Source organism: Vanacampus margaritifer, chromosome 6 (genome assembly GCF_051991255.1).
Source record: "Vanacampus margaritifer isolate UIUO_Vmar chromosome 6, RoL_Vmar_1.0, whole genome shotgun sequence".
NCBI classification, from domain to species: Eukaryota; Metazoa; Chordata; class Actinopteri; order Syngnathiformes; family Syngnathidae; genus Vanacampus; species Vanacampus margaritifer.
Genome location: NC_135437.1, coordinates 30,029,463 through 30,051,458, shown reverse-complemented (window position 1 = coordinate 30,051,458; position 21,996 = coordinate 30,029,463). Strand labels below are relative to the sequence as shown.

General features: G+C 44.9%; 1 protein-coding gene across 4 annotated transcripts in view; it reads left to right on the top strand.

Moving 5' to 3' along the window:
- The first annotated feature begins 1,340 nt into the window (after positions 1 to 1,340).
- Positions 1,341 to 21,996, top strand: part of LOC144053162 (receptor-type tyrosine-protein phosphatase zeta-like) — a 45,737-nt gene continuing 25,081 nt past the window's right edge. For 3 of the 4 annotated variants that reach the window (XM_077567286.1, XM_077567285.1, XM_077567283.1), the window contains exons 1-5: positions 1,342 to 1,741; positions 15,869 to 15,931; positions 17,360 to 17,539; positions 19,006 to 19,157; positions 19,239 to 19,334. In XM_077567286.1, coding sequence (XP_077423412.1) covers positions 1,663 to 1,741; positions 15,869 to 15,931; positions 17,360 to 17,539; positions 19,006 to 19,157; positions 19,239 to 19,334 — 570 coding nt within the window. In that variant the 5' untranslated portion in view covers positions 1,342 to 1,662. Of the gene's footprint in view, positions 1,742 to 15,868; positions 15,932 to 17,359; positions 17,540 to 19,005; positions 19,158 to 19,238; positions 19,335 to 21,996 lie in introns of all 4 variants that reach the window. The other variant, XM_077567284.1, reaches the window with a different exon arrangement.

Below are 21,996 nucleotides of genomic sequence, written 5' to 3'. Positions count from 1 at the left end.
TCTTCTCTTTTTTTTAAGGGGAGGGGGCACTAAGTTTATCGACAACACCCCTCCAACCCCCCACTGCACCCCAGCACCCTCTCCACCCTTGTGAACATTGATGCTAACAAGTGGAAAGCAGTTTTTGCATAAATTAGAGATAATCCAGCGTAAATTATGCAAATGTATTCGCTGGTTTCAACTTGGAAAATCTTCACGCACTCAAAGACGAAAAGTTGGAAAACACATGAACGAATGAATATATACCATTATAATATCATCCTGCTGCATGATATTCATTTCAGAATAAATACAATAACATGCCAATAAGCACATCAAGAAACAAAAGAGGTTGTGTAAAAACACTTAATTCAGACAAAAAGTAATTAAAATTCACCCAAAAATGCATCCATTAAAAAGACATCAAATGTATCAATAAATAAACATTGTCTATCGATCTCGCTCTTTTCAGAGTTGAAAAAATCCTGCACATGTCACATTAAACACGGTTTGCTTTGCTGTCTGCTCTTGTGTGAAAGCAAAAAGGCTGCCACATCCTGGCACTTAGTTGACAGATCCCTCTGGTGTATTGCGTCAGCATCATCAGGCTGCAAAGACAGCAGAAAAGCAGAACAAAACAAAAATGGAACCCTTACCACATAAAATGCATTTGCGTGACTTTTCATGAAAACAAAAGTGAGAATAATCCAAAAAGGGAATCAGCATAGTCAGGAAACATGAAAGTTGATTTGCGACTCGTCATGCAAAAGACATTTTGGTGTTCAAAGTGGGAAAAATAGGACTTTAGAACAATGCTCCTCAAATAGGGGGCGGGCCCCCCATGGGTGTGTGTGTGACCTCAGGGAACTTTTATTTTTTATTTTTTAACCCCTACTAGAACGAAGTGTAATTGCACTTCCCCTACAGTAGGAGGCAGTAGTGCTCAATTGGGTTGGGACCAAAAATGGTATTTTTCTTCGAAATAATTCTAACCTATTGAGTTGTCATGACGTGTACTGGACGTTTGTGTTGTTTTGAAATGATTACATTTTGTATCACGTTAAGTTCTCTTTTGTTTAGTTTTTTGTTCATGTTCTTGTCTCACTCACAGTTAAGGTTTTTGTCTCGACCTGTCAGCCCTGTTCTTTGTGCAGCCCCTGTTTCCAACCAATCGGCTCTTGCTCAGGTGTGCTTCGTTGTCACTGGACTATTTGCTTCATTTGATTGATTTACTTGTTACAATGAATTGTATAGTCTTTTATTCTATCGTTGTATTTCTAAGCGTGATCCTAAAATCTCAGTTGATCACGGAAGCGATCACAGAAGCTGGTGTGCTTTTTGTGGTTGCGTGTAGTCGTGTGCGCGCGCAAGGGGGCGGGGCATGCAGGCGCGTCCGCGACTTGACGATTGACAGGGGGGGAGAAGAGAGGAGAAAAGAAGCGGCTTGCTTGTGTGTGTCCGCAGAGAAGCAGAAAGAAAGAAAGCAAGAAAAGAGGAGGAGAAGCAAGAAAAGAGGAGGAGAAGCAAGAGCAAGAGCAAGAGGAGGCGCATCGCGAGTGGACGCGCAACGAAAGCTCCGAGGTTCCGAACGTCATGGATGTTCTGTGAAGGTTCGCTCTACTCGTTCCACTTTGCTGTCCCGGGAAGGAATCCCCTTGTCCCCCGCCATCCAGTCCAGCAGACATGGATGCCAAAGTCGCCTGCACCCTGCGAGCCGCGCTGCACATCATCTTGACCCTCCAACAAGGTCAGACTGCACTTGGCAAGTTCACTCGCCTCACCTCACCTCAACTTTGCTCACCTCAACTTTGCTCACCTCAACTTTGCTCACCTCAACTTTGCTCACCTCAACTTTGCTCACCTCAACTTTGCTCACCTCAACTTTGCTCACCTCAACTTTGCTCACCTCAACTTTGCTCACCTCAACTTTGCTCACCTCAACTTTGCTCACCTCAACTTTGCTCACCTCAACTTTACTCACCTCAACTTGACTCTTCAACGCACGACTCGCAACTTTTGAATTCAAATCAGCTCAATTTGATTTCAAAAGCAACGCACCTGAAGCAGGTGCTGAAATTCAAATTCCGCTTGAAGCAAACAATGGTCATGATGACGGCTAAGTCTGAAACATGGGGGGGGGGGGGGGGGGCGTCTCGTCTGTGGCTTATGCTGGTCAGTTCTAAGCCAAGTGGTTGGTTCTGATCCACTTCTGCTTGTGCTGCTAGTTGGTCCAGGATGGGTGGGCCTGACTGACGTGATTGTGTTGTACTTGCAAAAGTGGTTTGGGCCTTTTTGTAAAAGTGGTTCAGCTCCAACTTGTTCTGGCCTAAGTGGTTCTTTTTTCTTTTTGTGTGTGTGTCTTTTTTGGGTGAAGTGTTTTTGTGCGCACTTCCCAGAGACTCTGGAAGTCTGATTGAACTTCAACCAAAAGATGGTCCGAGTCCTTTCTATCCATTTGTTTTCATCTTACTGGTTCTGGTTTGTGTTTTTGTGTTTCTGGCGCACACCTAAAGGTGGTTTGGCTTCAAAATGGGATTGTGTTGCTTTGTGAAACTTTTCTTGTTGTTTTGTTTTTGCTACAAGTTTTCCAGTCTTGTTTGCTCCGAAGCAGTTGTGGGTCCAAATTGTTTTATTCAAAGTCGAGCTTCTACAGACTTGCATCCACATCATTTTTTTGTTGTTGCGGCCCACTCAAGCCAATCAAGTGTGTTTACTTCTTCTTTCTCTTTTCACTTTTGCAAGCAATTTGAAACAAAATTGAAAAGTTTCTTTGTTTTTTACCCCAAGAAAAATAACATTAGTCTATAACTTTCAAAAAAGCATACAAAAATATAACATAAAAATGAGAGGTTTTTACTTGACTTATATGGACATTGTGCTGCTCCTTTTGTTGTGCTCACATCTGCCACCTGGGGGCAGTATAACACAGACAAACGTGTAGGATGCAGTCAAATTCTGTATTGGGATATTTGAGAGGTGCAAAAATGACGGACGCTTTTGTTAGCCTCTCTTTGGCATTTCCCATCACGTATTAGCATTAAGCTAGCGTTTTGCTGCTTCACAAGCTTTTGTAAAGCGATTCTGATTCGATGTGGAATCTCCACTTTGTCTTCTCGGGCGATTCAGTCTTATCAGGCAAGCGCAGCTCTTTGTCTCGCCCTTGTTGGCGTGATGTGGCGACATGCGTGGACATGTAGCGTGTTGTAGATAATCTCGTGTGTGTGTGTCGGGAGCAGGAGGAGATTAAAACGTCTGCGCCATGTAGACGTGCTGACACACCAGGATGCGGCGCGTGTGCGTGTGGAACGGCCTCACATTGAAACGGGACGGACGGACAATTTAGTTGTCGGCAGTCACGCTAACGAGATCGTGGACTGTGGAAGGAAAAAGTTTGCATTTACTTGAATCTTTACTTTGGTAAATGCATGTGTAAAATGTTTGACTGTTTTCTTGTATTATTTCAAACCAATCAATTCATCTCATGAGATCAATGAGAGGAAAAACATGTCAAATACAAAGAATTTTATTCAAATAATAAATGACTTTACAAAACAAATTGATTTTGAAAATGAAAATAGGATTTCTTTCTTTTTAATCATTCAACATAATTATTATCATCTAACCAGTTATGTCATTCTATCTTTTAATGTGTAAAATTATATTCAGTTATTTAACGAATGAAAACATTTGAAGCCATCAATATTATGAAAATGCATGTGATTGAGTGCAGCAAATACTTTCGTCGTCATGAATATTTCAGTTTTAATGAGCACGTGGTTGTTGAGGGGGAGGGGCCACTCGGGGTCTGGCCCGCCTCTTTTTTTCAGGAAGATTAAGCCAGAACTTGGCAAAGTGCGTGAAGAAGGCTTTTGTTGGCGCGCCAGCAGTGACTTTGAGTTTGGGGGTCCCATCGTCGCCGGCGGGTTTGGCACATTTCGCCGCTCGGTTCCCCTCCTTCCGACACGCCGGCTGTCTTCACCATCGCGGACTCGGTCTTTACTCCCATTTTGGACCGACGGGCTTGCCGAGATTCCCACTGCAAATCCTGTGATTAAATCATCCAACATCCTTTTCAAAATGGTTGTCATCAGTCCGGATTTTGCCAACCAACCATCTTACGTTCTCGTAGGGCTGCACAATAAAGCCAACGGAGGAGGCGGCTAACCCTAACCCTAACCTAACCCTTTGCTCCCGGCCGCGTCCCACTACTTCCGCCTTTGTGCCCTTCGGTTGCGCCTTCCGGTCGACGGGTGCGAGGCTGCGAGTGTGTAGTGTCTGTCTCAGTGTATGAAGCATTTCAGATGAGCGGGGGCGCAGGGGTGGGGGTGGGGGTGCGAGTGTTGGAACGCGGCCAGCAGTGGCCGGAAACACCGCTAATGTGTCAAAGTCGGAAGTCGGTGGCATCTCGTCCATTGTAATCACCATCATGACGTTGGCTGCCAGGATGAAATGAGTCTGATTGTCAGTGACATCATCCAACCAGCAGGGGGCGAAGGCGTGCGTGAGGCTTGATCACAAGCGAGCGCCACTTGCCGTCAACTCCAAGTCATGACGAGACGAAACAAGAAAGTACAGTAAAAATTGGAGCTGAGGCGCTGGTGCCTCCAACGGGATCAGCGTCTGTCAGCGTCCGTTATCTGGACGACGTCAAACAGGACTAAAGCGTGTTTATTCCGTTAGTCTCTGGTAACGTTTATTTTTTTGTATTTGTTTTTTTTAATTGTAAAATAATAAGCCACTCATTCTAAAGTTTGATTTTGCACTGACAGCTGTTGACACATTGTTTGTTGAAAAGTAGTAGTAGTAAAAGCCCAGACGTTTTACTTTCTAGATGATTAATAATCGTTATTTACAGTATTAATCAAAAATAATCCTGATTACCATTGTGGCCCTTTTTGCTTGTTTGTTGATGAAACAGTAAATACTGTTCAGCGTTGGAGTCGCTCCTTGCGTCATTTGTCCACTAGATGGAGCTCCAACTGCGTTGAACCCACTGATCTGGATCGCCGATAGCCGATAGCCGGTAATCAATACAGACGAGCGATTCAAGCCACTTTCCATCTTGCGTGCGGCAGCGTTGATAACGACGGCGGATTATCGTGTCGTGTTTTGCCACAGCCGAATCTCCTGAGCATTATTTAGCTTTTCGGCAAAATCTTCTGCTTGTCACTGTCAGCCATTAGTTGAGATGGACAACGGTAGCGAACACGCGTCCTTAAATGCATCGTTGCCCCTCCCATCGTCCGTCTGTCTGTGTCGCCGTCTCACTGTACGTCCCGTTGACCATCCTAATGTCTGACCTTCCGCCCATCCTTTTAACCGTCTGTCTGTCTGTTCCTCCACCCATCCTGCCGTATGTCCTATTTTCTGTCCTGCCATCCATCCCGCCATCCGTCTGTCCCAACGTCCATTCTACGGCTTCCTCAGGCCCGAATGATGCTGTCGCAGTCGAGATTTGTTCAGGACGAGTAGCAGAACGGGAGGTGGGGGGGGGATGGGGGGGTTCACCTAGAAAAGACGGGGTGAGTTTCACGGGGGGGTCGGGGGGGTCTTTAACCATTTAAGCATGACGGCACCACCATTTGTCTCAAGGACGCCGTCACTTACAAAAAACAAAAAAACAAAACTCAAGTGTTGGTTGCAGCGGGAGGAGGCGGCGACGGTTTCGGGTTAAAGGCCTCGTCAAGCGACGTATTCATTTGTCTGCCTTAACAACCACAACCACTTTTCTGTTTTATTTTTGTCATTCTCATTGGATTCCGTTTCAGGGCCTCCTTGTAAGTTAAGAGTTATTATTAAAATACATTCATACATAAAACCCAAGCATCCTTTTTGTGTGTTCTAAATTGAAAGTTACTAACCAGTTAACTAAACTGCACTGATGTATTGCTGGGAAAAAATAAGGCCGAGGACTGTATTTGAAAAAAGGTACGATTCTAAAAAGAAGACACGCAAATGGACAAAAGGGCATGAAGACAATTGTAAGGAATTGCTTGCTAACTTCTGACATTAAATGGTACGACGTATCGTGTTGTAAGTTTGAATGTGATTCGTCGTGGGTCGGGAAGCCCGCCTGCTGTCCCGCCTGCTGTCCCGCCTGCTGTCCCGCCTGCTGTCCCGCCTGCTGTCCCGCCTGCTGTCCCGCCTGCTGTCCTGCCTGCTGTCCCGCCTGCTGTCCCGCCTGCTGTCCCGCCTGTTTTCCACGTCTCCCTCCATCAACACGCCCTGGTTATCAGGCTTCTACGGAGCTCGCAGATCAGCTGATCAATTGAGTCAGCTGTGTTTGAGGGGGGAGACACAGAAAACAGGCAGGTCACTCGCTGGCTCTCCAGGACCAGGGTTCCGTTCCCATACTGTCATAGGTTGTCAAGTCCAAGTGTGGAGAATTTTCGGCCATCTAGTGGTGAACTAATAAATCATTTGCCAGTACTTGACCTATTAGAAAAATGTAATAAAACATATTTTTTGTGAAATGAAAACGCATGACGTGATATGTTTTAATGCGAACAGGTTAAAACGTCAAGCATGTCTTGTGACATTCGTCGTGTTCAAATGTGCCATCGGGTCAAAATGGGAAAGTTGACACATGAAATTGTGATAAATGTTCTAACGTGCCATTTATCATGTTGCAAGCGCAGGAAATTGTTGGAACTTCATTTCCGTATGAAGGCAAAGTAAACGTGAGAGCGTAAGAAAATCCCGCCTTTTTCCCCGGGAAGTCATTTGAAGGCGCCGGTTGGTGAAAAGCAACTTTTGTGGCCGTCGTCATTTCTTCTCTTCGGCTTCTTTTCTGCCGGCTCTTCTTAAACTCGTTTTCTTTCCTCGTGCTTTCACATCTCTTGGTCTTCTCCTTCCGTTGTGGCGTTGTCCCGCCCGGGCCATTCATCTGCACCCCCCCAAACCCCCCCCCCCCCGCCCCAACTCGCCCCCTTCGTGTTTTTAATCCTTGTTTGTCTCCCGTGTGAGCGATGAGAGCTGTTGAGAGCTTTTGGGTTGGCCGAGCAGCATCTTGTCTTTGCTGGTGTCTTCCTGGCACTCGGCCAACTTCACACTCCAAATACACGCTGGATGCTGTCATTGCTGACAATTTTTTTTTGGGGTGGGGGACAAAATGGTGACAATTGTTCCTGCAACTGTATTGTAAATATTGTCATGAAAACATCTCGTGATAACATAGTTCGGTAGAACAAAAAGAAATGTACGACTGCCACATATAAATGTATTTTTTTTAGAGGGTGGGGGCATTATTTTGAAAAAAAACCTCACAAATTTGCCACTTTATTAAGTGGTACATTTGCAAGGGAAAAAAACTCATCAATTTGCGAGTTTATAAAGTCACAGATTTGCGAGAAAAAAACTTACGAGAAACACACCTAACATACTTCTCGGATAGTTTTTGGTCGGCTTTTAAAATAAAATAGACTATAGCTACGCTACGTGTATTTGTTGTAAGTTACGTTTTTTTTGCCACTTCATTGCGAGTTTTTTTCTCTCTGAATATTAGCCCCCTCCCTCTGAATTTTAATGTTTATGTGCTTCACTTCAATGGACATTGTGTTGTTCCTTCTGGTGTGCATGCCCTGGCCACTTGGGGGCAGTAAAATACAGATAAGGTCTTATAATGACATCATTATAAAACGTGTTAAAATGATGTGTTAAGAAATATGAGTGGAGGAGAATTTCTTCTACCTATATTCAGTGTGTTTTTGGGATGGGGGGGGGGGGGGTTGGGGGGGGGTCGGTTGTTATACAAGTGGAGCCTCCACAGGGAAGGTGGTTGAGAGTCGTTGAAGTTGTTGTCCACTTTTCTTCCTTTTGAGTGAGTGGTCGGTGGTCTGTCCGAGGGGCCCGGGACACTCCGAAAGCTGAATGTAATGAGTACACACACACACGCACGCACACGCACACGCGCACGCGCACGCGCACGCGCGCGCACACAAGGCTGCGTGCGAGTGGAGGTGCTGACGGCAAGCAGAAAGTGGCCCGCGACATTTACGTTTTACACTCCAGCGGTCAGGGTCGTGCTAATCCTTTACTTTGGGTGGTACCCCCCCCCCCCCCCCCAAAAAAAAATATCAGCGGATCAGCAAAAACAGTTTGGCCCGATAGGCAATTGTTACAACACAATAGTGCTGATCACATGTGCACTGCAGCACACGAAATTAGCTGCGTATGTTGCTTATTTCGTGTCGGGCAACGAGGAGGCCTGCTGGAATGTCCATTGATGGGTGGCGGCGCTGCAAAACAGCAAGGGAAGGTCCCGCAAAGCATGCTGGGAAACTTCCTGTGGCGAGGAATTGCAGAAAGCGAATTGCACTGAAGTCGCACGCACGCACGCACGCACGCACGCACGCACGCACGCGCCGCTTCCACATGTGCAAGACATTCGGCTTCTTTCAACCACAATTATTAATTGACTTTTCTCACGTCATGGGAAACCATTTGGTGGGAAAAATGTTCTGGGTGGAAAAAAAAAATCGGAGTAAATGAAATGATATTGGCTTCAGGCTGCAAAATCTGATTGATTGATTGATCACAATAACCTTTACATGGAAAGGCATTTTAGAACCCAACCCCCTGTTTTTTTTTTTTTTTAATCCACATACTCATTTCAAACATCCAATCCAAATGAATTTATTATGCTGTCTAAATCTGACTGATACTAAATTAAAATGTGGAAACCTGATTTAAAACGCGGCCAAAACCTCCTTTGAAATGTTCTTTAAACTCCACTTCAACTTCAAATGCAATTTAAACCGTCTCAGCTCTTTTGCAACTCTTTCCAAACGGATCCGAATTCAGACGAACATTGCTGTAAACTCATTTGAAACCGTTTCAACCGGATTGACACAAATTCAAGTTGATGAAAAGTCTTTTCAAATGCAGCCTAAACCTAATGTCAACTTTGCAATCTTATTCCAATCCTGATTTACTGTAAAGAATGAAGAGGAATGAGAAAATTCTCTCAACATTTCTTTCCGCTTGGAATTTGTTGTGCGCTTCCCAAATTTCTTTCCACTCAGCGTCTTTTTATGGAATTTCCTGGAAAGACACGGTCTGGTTTGAGCCTTTTCCAGCACATTCTCATTTCTTCCTCGTGAATGTCATCCTGGAAAAAAAGTAGAAAGTAAAACATTCAACTAACATAAAACTTGACTTTGAAGCTAACTAAGTGTTGGTTCACTCGAGAAGGAATTTTTCTGCTACTACACGAAATTGTCGTGTTTTTTCAATTTTTTAAACATACTGTGTACTTTCTAATTTAGTTTATTTATACAGTGTACACACACACTATATAGTGATGCCTAAAACAGAAGTGACCTTTGCCTTAAGTCGGATAGCTTAATGCTAACAAGTAATGCAAAAGGCTTTGGACAAGCTAACAAAAGTAGCATTGATGTTACAGTATTAGAACCGTTAAAGCAACAAATACAATCAGTACCAAAACAAATGCAGACACGCAAGAAGTGTATATTCTTTATCCTGTGCAAAGAGCAGTTGGCCATCGCTCGTCACAAGCTGTTTTGTTTAGAATTTTTGCCATGACGTTTTCCTGCTCCAAAAAGTCATCAAATGTTGAAAAAGTCACAATGTGATTGAAAAAGTCCAACAGAAATGTCCTTTTCTTCCCCCGGCCTCGTTCTGTTACAAATTGGTGATGAAAATGGCACAAAAACATGACAAATGTCCTTGGCGGAGGTCATTCATCAAAGTGCTAATTGACATCTTTTTCCAAAACGATTTCCTCATGAGAACAAAAGTTCACGACAACCGTGTTTGCTTTGGCGACAAGCGAACGTCGGCCTCCATTAAGGAGAGAGCGCAAGTGTGTCAAGGTGAGAGAAGGACAACGAGGCACATCCATTATCTGCTCAACTCAATCAGGTCGCACCTTCAACTAGTTCAACTTCCCCCAAGGCGCCGCCGGCGCTAAATGTTGCCCGCCGTCGTCTTCATGAGTCCCACAAGAGAAGAAAAATAAAAAAGGAATGAAAGCTGTGGGGAACTTTTGATTGGATTTTTTTACTTTGACGTTCGGCGGACTGTCCTTCAAGTCTCGAACCCAAAACGGGATCTTCACGTGCTTGCTTGCGTGAGTGGCATCGTTTGTTTGATTGAAAGCAGATTAGGAAACCTTTCAACTGTTTGATTGACAAGACAGAAGGGGCGTGTCCGAATTTGATTGACAGCACCATCCCTTCCTTCCTTCCTTCCTTCTGTCCTGCCTTTCCATCCTGCTTCCTTTCCTCCGTCCTTCCTACCATCCTATTGTTCATCCTCGATTTCATCCATCGTTCCTCCCTTCCAATATAAAGTTTATCCTACATTCCTTCCATCTTTTCTTCTTTTTTCCCGTCCATCCTTATTGACTTCCTGTCTTCTTGGTTTCTTCCTTTCTTTCTTCTATGTACTGATAAAATGATCAGTACATCACAAGAGAAGTATTTTTTTTCTTTTTCTTTCTCTTGCACACTTTTTCAGGCCGCAACGTAAACATCCCGCCTGTAAACATGGCGAGCGTTTTGGCGAGGAACGTCCGTCTGGTTTCGAGACACGGCCAGGTGCAAAGGCTTGAGCGAGCGCTCACGTCGTCAAGTACTTGGCGACAATGTAAACACGCCGGGGTCACATGATCAAGTGTCTGATGTCATCCGCCGATAAAAAGCAAATGTTTTCACAGTCAAACATTTCAAAATCATCCTCATCTTAAGTATGCTTTTTTTTTGTTGTTGCGAGGACTGATTTCAGTTTTGGACTTAATGTCGGTGAGACGAGTCATGAAATCTGTGGATGTCCAGTAAAGGTGCTGAAACATCATTGAGTTAATCCTGTGGAGTGCTTTTTCTTTTTTCCCTCTGAACGGAGAAGACCTTCCTGGCGAAAGACTCCTTTTAGGGCATCGGCGGCGCCGGTCTTCATGTCCATTTATAGCGAAGAGACGCGGGCGTGCGATCGATGGGTGGCAGCTTTACGGCGTTTTTTTTTCGGCTTCTCCGGCGGACCTTTGAATGCCTGGCAGCGGCGAGATGAGCCCGGCTTTGATTTCCCGTCCCAGGCGGGTCTCGCAGCACAAAAGCAGCGGCGGTGAATCAGCGGCTGGCACAAGCTAGCGTGCGGCCGCCGGCTGTTTTTCTTTCGTGCTTTGGCTTCCGGGAGAAGTTGTGGACGATCTGGACGGGACTTTTTAAGTATTGATCAGACGCCGAAGGCGGGAAACGTTTGTACACTTGTATTCTAGTCTGCACATTTTTTTTCATATCAGAGTTGGGAGGACGTTGATTTCAAGTTCTGCGCAAGTTTCAAGTCAACTTGAGTCAAACCTACAAACTCCAAAATCTGTCAACAAGTTGGCGTTTCGCATCTCAAGTAATGAGCTTTGTTGAAATCCAGCAGCGACTCCAGCAAGGCCGTATTCAATTTGCGCTGTCCACATGTTGATGCGACGTAAACATCATGCATGGCTGCCAATGGAAAAGCTTCCCCTTCATTTCCTGATACTTGCAGACAGCATTAATGACGCCGATATCTCATTTCAAATCCACTGCGGTGATGTTTAGTGGCCAAAAGAAAAGAATTGTGCCCGTGCCCGAATATTTTGGGGAACTGACGACCACACATGCTAAAACCTCCATACACTGCTTACCTCCTGCCTAAAGTGACTGATCAACACTGTCAACAGATTGTTATGACTTGTGACTTGCTCGCTTAACTCAAATTATGACTTGGCTCAAATTTTGAAATTCAGCCGTAATTCCATTTATTTGATTTTTGTTAGGGTCACTTGAGTCTAGCTTGAAACGTAAATGTCCAAAACTCCAAAAACGACAATCGTCACCTATCACGGCTTCCCCCTGGAGTGTTTTTATTTTATTTTTATTTCAATTCAATGTATTCACATCAAATCAAAATCCCACCGTTTATTATTATCATATTATTATTATTATTTTTCATGAAGGTAACCGGAAGCTCCCGATGTTTTCATCCTGTAAACAGGCTGGACTTACTTATGACTTATGATTTTTTTTGCCAGGAATTTGCTTGAAACTTGAACGTTAAGACTTGACTTCCTTCCGTTTGTGCTACGCGCTAACCTCGAGATTTTACGGCTACGTCTGCAGCGTCATGGACCGTCTGCTTTAGGACCTGGATGACGTCCTCGACGCGATCTGCGGGACAAATTGGCGGACTTTTTCAGGCCGCAGCGTCGGGGTTATACGCTGACACAATGGCTGACGATGCGGCATCAGGTTGCCGGCCGGGCTTTATGTGTGCGAGGACTACAAAGTCAAAGGTCACCACCGGCTCTTTGGATCCCCGTCAAGTCCATATGAGCAAAAACATGGTTGGGGGTTCACCATGAAAGACGTGCCTGCTATTTGGTTTCAGAGGCTTGATTTGACGAAAGCCTCGTCCAGTTTATTCAGCTGCTTTTTGTAACCAAATCTTCTGTGTGAATTTGAGCCCTGCTTTTATTCTAGAAGGTTTCCACTTCCTGATTGGCTTCCATTGCCATCCACTTGACGTGATGCTACTGTATTGCGACGCTTTTTGTTTGGGATCATCTTTGATGAGTTTTATTGTGTTTTGTTTCCTCTTCCTGTTTCTGTTCCATCGCTGCGGACTTGACAGAACCCCCAGCCGGCATATGAACCCTCTTTGGAAGCAAAGATTTTTGATTGGCGTCTTGTGCCTGTTTGTGATGATTCGCACTTTGAAGACTGTCATGTTAGCATCTCATGCTAGCTAGCTAGCTAGCTGCTGACTGGTTGGCTGCCTTTCGCTTGTCCCCGGTTGTGTGGGTGTTGCCTTTTTACATGACATTAGTGGTGCTGGATTGTGTGTGCGTAAATCCACTTTCTTGTGGCCAGAACCGAGGATGTGGGGTGTGACGGGGTTTTGTGTGTGTGTGTGTGTGTGTGTGTTTGTGTGTGTGGGGGTACATTCTGGAAGAAGAGAGAAAGAGTCCAACGGATTCCACGCAGTCTGGCCCTGTGAACTTGACCGTGTGAGTGCAGCCGGCCCGTGGAGGTCCCGCCAGCCCCCCGCCGTCGCTCGCTGAATAAGAGGATTAGCCCACTCCCAGGCCACGTCCCCTTGGACCCCCCCATCCCCAATCCTAATGTTGTCAGCGTGGCAAGAGGTCCGCAAAGCCCAATGACATCACGGCTCAAGTCCTGTTGCATTACGCGTCTGTCATGTTGGGAAAATATTTGCTGGGATAACCGGCACAGTAGTCAAAACATGCCTCATTCAAATTAAACTGCAATAATAAATTAACCAGCGGAGGGTGCTGGAACTGCACAAATGGAAAACAACCTGGTCCTTTTTCACAGATGAGCTGCTTTTAATATTGTGACATGATGACGACGATATCAATTAATATCACGATAAGCATCCGAATGAACGGTACTTCCGGTCATCTGTGTGCGTAATACTGCCTGTACAGATTTCATTTCAAGAATTTTGTTAAAAAACATTCACATTTGAGATTGTTTTTCATGTTGTGCATTGAAGAGTTGCAGACATGTTTTTGGCAGGCAATTGTATGGACAAGAAAATAGAAATCAAAGTTCTTTAAGTGTCGCTCTCGTCGTAGTCTGGGCTTGTGCCGGTCTTGCTCCGGGCTCGTCTCGGATAGCGAGGTCATGAGCGCAACATCGCCGCTCAATCGCACCTCTTCTAAATAAAAGGAAAGCAACCGTGGGAACGGAACAGCTGGAAGTTTTTTATTTTGACTTAAGAGAGGAAGCCGACAAGTTGGAGTCAACTGAAAGCTTCGGCAGGACAGCGGCTCGCAATCATCATCAAATAAAAGTCATGGCGGCCTGCGTTGCGTCAGCGCGGCTTTACGGGGCCCACCACGTGCGCGCTCGTCGCATAAATAAGAGAAACCTCCAAAGTGGCTCCGCCCTTCCATAGACCAGCTCGTGTCCAGGAAGTCACTGAAAGTGCTGCCCGAATCCGACGGGGACATTTTTAATGGCGTTATTATCTCCGTTTGCTATCATTAACATTTTTTTATTTTTTATTTTTGGCCTTTGTCTTACAGTAATCCACAATTTGGTGTTGAAGACGCACTACAATGTCAAATGAAAAGTCATCCGTCCAAAATATTTCTTCCTGTGAAAAGTGGTCTGTGGCAGCAAAACATTTCGGGACTGAAAAAATGAACAATCGACATTGTTGAACATTGACAACAACTTTCTTTACATTATAGTCTAATACAAAACAAATCTTTTAATAAATCATGAGCTTTTCCGTTTACATATTTTAACATATAAGAAAAGGCCGTATGTATAATTATGTACAACTGAGTCCGCAACGTCGTAGAAGAGAAAACATGAAAGTAGCACTTGGGATTTTGATGGGAGCGTTGAGTCAATGGAAAGACATGAAAGTGACAGGGCCCCCTAGTGGCCTGGCATGCACTTGCACGTTCAAATGCCGGCTGTGGAGCCAAACTTCTTTCTTTCTTCCTTTCGAGTTTCTTGCTTGTTGCTGCGGGATCCTAATCTTCGCTCTCCTTCTCTGTCTTGATGCTCGGCCGGTGAATCGTGGGAAAGCGGCGGGTGGCGCGCTGCTGCCTCAACTTGCTTCCATTTGCCGCTCGGCCATTTGTGAAAAAGAAAAGCTGAAAATGGAGTTTTGCCGGGTCGCTGATCATCGACGGCTTCAGTCTCAGCATGTTTTGTGGCGTGCGAGACGCAAACGACGTCGCGCTTCTCTCGCCTTTTGGCTTCTTTCTGCAAGTGACCTTCTTTGTCGACCAATCCAAGCGGGCTCCTTTTCTAATGAGCCGGGTTTGATTGTCATCGTCTTCAGGTAAAATAGTTTGACAAGGTTGAGGAACAATTTGAGTGGACTTTTGTCGGAATCGTTTGTCTGACGTTGTCGATCCGAGCGACGGCTGGGCGGCCTGTTAAACGTTAAAAAGTGGCGCGCGGGTCATTGAGGGGTCAGCAAGGGGACGCGGCGGGACGCGGCGGGACGCGGCGGGACGCCTCAGCACGCGCAAGCTGGCCGCAGCTTGACAGGATTGACTTGCAAACACACACACACACACCATGCGTGTGTGTCATGTGATCCAGTTACCCCCCCCCCCCCCCTCCCATATTGAGCCAGCAGAGATTTGAGTATTTTGCAGCATTAATAGTACTTGGGATACTTTTAGGGAGTATTTTGTAGATGCAAGAATATTTAGCTAACTCTTTTAAGGAATATCTCAGTAGATTTAAGAGTGGTTATTTTTAAGAAGTATTTGAATACATTAAGGAGTATTTGGTTAACTTTTAGGGAACGTTTTTTCAGTTTGTTTAAAAGTAATCAGGTATTATTTTTTTGATTTGCATTTTGCAGATTTGAGAATATTTGGTTCACTTATGGAGTGTTTAAGTAGATTTCAAAGTATTTAGGTAACTTTTACGGAGCAATTTTGAGTATTTTGGGAACGTTTTTTTGAGGGAATGTTTCAGTAGATTTATTTTGTTAACCTTTAGGGCGTATTTGGAAGGTTGAAGACAATTGAGGTCAATTTGAGAAGATATTTTAGTCCATTTTTGAATGCATCGAGGAATGTTTCGGGCAGGGGTAGGCAAGTCGGGTCCGAGAGAGCCGCCCGCAGTCCTGCGTGTTTTGGATGTCTCCCTCCTCCAACACAGCTGAGAGGCTCCAGAAGGTAATGATGATGATTTGAAGCACCTGGGTTGGAGGCAGGAGACACCCAAAAGAGGACTGCAGCTCTCTAGGACTCGACTTTTGGATATTTGGGAGACTTTCAGTCGATGTAAAAGTCTTTCGGTAACTTAAGAAGTCTTTGTGTAGATCCAAGAGTGTTTTGGCAACTTTGTGTGTTTGTGTGCGTGACTTTGTTTGTGTTTGTGTCTTGCAGTGGGAGGTTACACGTACAGGAACCAGCGCAAGTTCACCGAGGACATCGACTGGTCGTACGCCGGTAAGTCACAAGCGGCAACTGAAAATCGTTTTCGTTACACTTGCAATTTGTTTTGCTTGAACTTTTGTTGAAGTCGTTTTTACTGCACGTTTGTTCCTTTTTCTTTTTTCTGGAAAGTCTTCTTGGTTACTTTTTATTACTTTTGGTTTATGTGGACTATTTGCGTGATAAAGCAGGGCTACCGCTAACATTTGTTTTAATATTCCATTAATGTGTCAATTTACTTTATTTATGAATCGACGACATGTTTGACTTGATTCATTTTTTTTTTTGTGTGTTTTTTTTTTTTTTTTTTTTTTTAGAGCTCAGTATTGTTCATTCGGTAATTTTACCGATTTGACTTGATTCATTTGTAATGACGTATTAGTACATGTTTTAATGACTTGATTGTCGTTTTTAAAGACTATTTTGGACCTTTCATTTTTGGATGTTTCTTGTATTATTCCGTCTTTAATCATTTTAAAATTGTCTTTCTTTCTTTCCTTCTAAAATGTCATCATTGCTCCTATCAATTTTGGAGTGTTGTTTTCCCCCACAATATTGCAATTCAAGCTGCTTTTGAGGCTTTTTTTCTTTCCATGGACTTTTTCCAAGCATTTGCGGGAGAATTCCCGAGCGCGTCGACACGCTTGCGGGCTTTTTGTGACATGTTCAATCTGTTGGCGTCTTTCCGCTTTGCGGGCGCCGACGTCCGTCTTCGCTCGCACTTCAGCCCTCAAAGCCTCGCAAAACTTTGACATTCTTCATTTGGATTCTCTTTGGACTGAACTTTTTCAAATTCACGAATTGTGAAACATGATCGACCTCCGGCACTTCTGCGACGCTTGCGAACGGGACGTTGTTCATTTAAGACTGCGGCGACATTCTTGAAGTCCGGTCACAAAACCCTCGCAGCGATTCTTTTGGTCAGATTTGCTCCCGCGTCCTCCGAGTACGAGGAGCAGATGTTGAAATGCTGCTGCGTGCCTGCTGCTAATTTGCTCCGAGCCGCTAATGACTCCATGTGACCTGCACCCCCCCCCGTGACCCAGAAGCCACCTTGACCTGCCCGACTTGATTGTGCTCCTAAAGCTGGCGATGCGGCGACCATTCAAAAGGGGGTCTTCCTGCTCACGTGAGCGCCAAGATCATTAACGGCGCGGCTGCCGAGCCGACAGGCCGTGACAGGCCACATCCGGCCCGGCGGCCGCTTTCACGGCTCCCAAAATACGCTCGCTTGTCACTCGGAGTTCAAAGCAAAATACATGACAACTCTTTGATGGATTGATGTCATTTATTACAAACAAATGCTTGGCTTGACTTGACACTTTATGTTATGTTTTGAATCTTTATTCCTTCTTATGACTCACATTGACAATGAGGAGGACCAGCACATTGGGGACGGTTTTATCCAGCACAAGTACTGACCTTGTGCCCCGCCCACATCAGGAACGCTGAACCAGAACAACTGGGCCAAGAAATATCCGGCGTGCAGCAGCGCCAAGCAGTCGCCCATCGACGTGGAGGAGAACCTGGCCCAGGTCAAGCTGCAGTACCAGAAGCTGCGATTGGACGGCTGGGAGAACCGGACGGGCCAGCGCACCACCGCCAAGAATGACGGCAAGACCGGTAATCGCCACCACAATCCTTTGATTTCAAATGGACCGCCCAAGTCAGACGGAAGCCAGAAGCACTTCCAAAGTCAGCGGTTGGCCGAGTTGAGCTCGTCCGTTAGCACACGTTAGCATCTGTGATGATACTGAGAGGGTTCACTTAGCTGGGCCCAATTGGAAAGCGTCTTTAGCTGTTAGCATGCGAGTCGTGCATGAGCACACGTATGACGACGCCATCCTACGCAAGCGGCTAACCCACATGCCTGCGTGGCGGCCATGTTGGGAGGGATGATTTTCCCAACAAAGGCAACGCATGAACTTTTGAAATGTAGTCGTTACTTCGTCGTTCTCATCCAATTTTTATGAGGTTTACTTTTGCCACATAATGTGTCGTCATCCCTCGTTTTCACTTTTTTCTTTCTGGAATTTGCTGACAGCTTTGCGCCTACTAGCTTAGCATCGCCGTAGGCACGTAGCCCAAAAGGGGCGTGTCGTACCTACCTATGCTTATATATATGACACTGAGGCTAATGGGCAAAACGCGCGATGTAGCCATTGTAGGCGTTAGCTTAGCATCTTTATGTATTGAATGGCAACTGGAGCGAATCGAACGGAAATCAAGCCCGACTTTGATGTTTGCTTAGTTCAGCATTTACTCACTGCAGCCGTATGGAAAAAACGGATTTGGATGTTAGCTTAGCTTATCTTAGCTTAGCATTCACTCTTGTGTGCATACAGCAGGCTTTTTTTCCTAAGCACTCGCCTGCCGTCAACCTTTGTGGATGATTGTTCAGCTTCATAGCAAGATTGTCCCGTTTATGACACAAAATGTCTATTGTAGTACGAGAGAAGATTTAGTTCATCATTTTGTGTTGTGGGCACGGAAACGTCAACGTTACAAGAATCTTCCTTCCTGCGTCTCGTGTTTCACATGGAACAGTTTTTTCTTTTCTTTTCTTTTTGGGTTCAGTTTCAAGTCCATTGAGCGGACTGAGCCTCTTTTGTGTCTCGTTTGTCTTGAAGTGGCGCGAAACACGATAACGTAGATGAAGTAAAAGTGTGGAAACGATCACGTGTTGTTAACGATGGCGGACGGCGGTAGTTGCCATGTGATTTTGTAGCCGCGCTTGCTCTTTGGAAGCCTCCAAACGACATTTGAAACGAGAGCCGGGTCGATGCTGGCGTCTTTTCGTGCAGGACAAAGAAAGTTGTCAACGAGACTCGATCAATTTCACACTCAGTCAATATTTGCTTTCAACACACAAACTAGAAAAAAGGCAGTGGACAAAATGGCTCCTAAAAGGGACTTTCAATATCATCATTATTAATGATTTGGGGCTGGCCAATAAGCATTTTTTTTTTCCTTTTCTGGACTTGGATTTATTTTGTCCTAATACCAAAAAAGCACACACACACACACTTCTCTGTGGGCTCATTTTGTCCCTTGTCCCTGATGTAAACGTCTTGACGTGTTGCGTTCAGTGGCGCTGGACGTGGACGGCGACTTCTACATCAGTGGCGGCGGCCTGGGTTCAAAGTTCAAAGTGGGTCGCATCACCTTCCACTGGGGTCGCTGCAACGCCTCCTCGGAGGGCTCCGAGCACAGCCTGGATGGCGCCAAATACCCCCTGGAGGTGAGAACGGGGAACTACCAGGAATGGGCCCGTAATGATCCGCATTGAAATTTGCGTTTCTTTTCTTTTTCTGCCTCTCAGATGCAAATTTACTGTTTCGAGCCGCAGCGCTTCGACTCCTTCCAGCAAACTGTCAAGGCGGGCGGACGGATCACAGCTCTGGCGGTGCTCTTTGAGGTGTGTGCGCACGCCGCTTACAGTAGTTTGAATTCAAAAATAAAATACAATTCAAATTAGAATGAACAAATTCCCAGTTTGTTTTCATTGGTTTTTTGAGCAAATTGGTTCGTTTTCCTTTCATAAAGCGGACTTTTGTGAAATAAACCATTTTGACTGGGCTAGGCCATTTCAACGTTTCAGTAAAATCAATACTTTGTGGCATTAGGGGGGAAAATGTCATGTTTTTCGCATTTGGCCGACATTTGACCAATATTTGCAAACAAATGTCCCAATATGCTGGAACAAGTTTGCGCAAACAAAGCTTGTTTACTGCGCATTGACAGTCGTCAAATGCAAAATCCATCTGTCGTTTTCCTCACGACGCATGCTGGAGCCTTCGAATGCAAAATGAAAGAAAAACAAAAGGTCACTGCAATAACGGCAAATTGCAACTTTCAACTGACAGACTTCCAGCAATTCCCAAATAAATACATTTCAAAGAAACTCCAGTTCTCATGCATGATCATATAAATGGACACAAATGAAAACATATTTGCTATAAATGGTTGGTTTTATAATTAGATGTTGTTTCAGTTTGTTTTAGTTTTAGAACATTTTCAATTTTATTATATTTAGTTAGCAAAAATCCATCCATCCATGAACTGGCTTTTTTTAAATTGGAGTTTTCATTGACCGTAGTAACCTTAGTGTGTGTGTGCGTGTGTGCGTGTGTGTGCGTGTCTTTGAGATCGTTTTCCCCGTCTGTGTGTGGCGCACAATGGCCGCCATTGACATGCAAATGAGCATCTGCGCGCGCTCGGCCCAAGAATGAGCAGCGCGCGGAAGCGGTTTGTGTGCGAGTTTGTCAACTTTGAGCTTCGGCTCCGGTCGGACGCGTCGTCGGGTTACTCGGCCGATTTCACGCAGCGGCCGAGAAAGCCGACGCCGGACACGCCGCCACCGTTGTTAGCATCACAGGGAGCCGGCTAGCGCTCCGTCGGAAGACGTTCTCGTTATGGACTGATCCCCGGGTTGTTTTGAGCACCACCAGTGGGCCAAAAACAGAACTACATCAACATGAGGCCATCGTGTCAAGTTCAACACTTTCAACTTAACAAGCGGGTTCTAAAAAACTAAAAAAGACAAAAATGATACAATAAGGAGCAAATTCGTTCGTCTTTATCTATGTCTGCTGGCGGCCATTTTGCAACTTGCTGTCAACTGAAAATGACATCTGGGTTGCACAAGCGACGACCAATCACGGCACACCCGTTTTCTGAATTTGAGCTGAGCTTGATTGTTACCTGAGCAACTATGATGTCATCTTCAGTCGACCGCAAGTGGCAAAATGGCCGCCCCCACAAATGGATACAAACGGGTGGCTTTTGCTGTTCATTCGTCACAATAGCACGTTTAGACTCACGCTGGGGGGCTTTTGCACAGAACATTTTGGAAAGAACATTTTGGGCTTTACATGCCCTTTAATTCTGCTTTTAAGTTATATTTTTTCAAGAATAAATTATTTCATTCATTTATACTAAAATAAATAATTGTCAAAATCATGTTTTTTTAATTTATAATGTTGGAGGGGGGGGGGGATGGTCTCATTACTTTATAAAATTAAACTTTAATATTTCTTCTTGGAAAATGCAACTTTATATTTTCTTATAATTTCATTCTTTACTCATTGTTTAATTTTTAATTCTAATAATAATTTATTGAGAAAATGTGATTTTATTCTCTTGTTATGGGTCTCGATGTTGGGATTGAACCTTTAACATCGAAAAAGGAGACCCGCATCCGATACCTACATAGAAGTGACCTGGACCCGAAGGAATGGCTTCGGTTTGTTTTGCCAAATGCGGAAGGCAAACTTATAACATTTTAACGTGATGATGTCAAAAAATATCGACACTAGATAAAACATTTGGATTTTCGTCTCCTGCAATTCTTGCAGCAAATGGATCGGTTGGCTTCCAGAAGAAGACGAAAACAACAAAACCTCGTCTCGCAATTCTTCAAAGTGTTCGCCGATTCCCATCAAGGCTGCCTGAAGGCTAAAAGTGCTTTTGCAAAGCTGCCAATTTTCCAAACGTTTGCGAACGAGCGTCTTCGTCTTCACGAGGAGGAGACGCAAGTCAAGACTTGCGCTTATTATGCCAGTTTTTTTTCCTATCCTGTGCACTTGATGTGCGTTTGTGCAGATCGCGGTGAGTCACAATCACTCAGCTGGCGTGAATCAACGTCTGCTTGCGTCGGGCTTGCTTTTTTTTTTTTTTTTTCTCAGTCGGTCGGTTGTTGTTGCCGAGTGCGTCGACGCGGCCTCGGGCCGGCCGGCGTGCTGCGACCGGCAGAGGCCGCGTTCCAACACAACAACAGCAAAAATAAATACAGGCTTGATAGTTAATCGTTTTTTGCAGTTGGCAAGCAGGTCGTATTTGGGGTGCGTTCAAGACACCTGGCAAATTGGGAATCTGAAAAATGAAAAACATGAACCTTCATGATTGACTTCCAAGTCGAACATCGATGAACCACAGACATGAGATGACGATGGTGAAAGTGGAACCTCATCTGAATCACAACAGAACCTCGATGACACAAAACAGAACATCCACGACCCGACTGGAACATCTACAAACCCAAATGGAAGCAAAAAGAGCCTCCGTGAAGGTAAAATAGT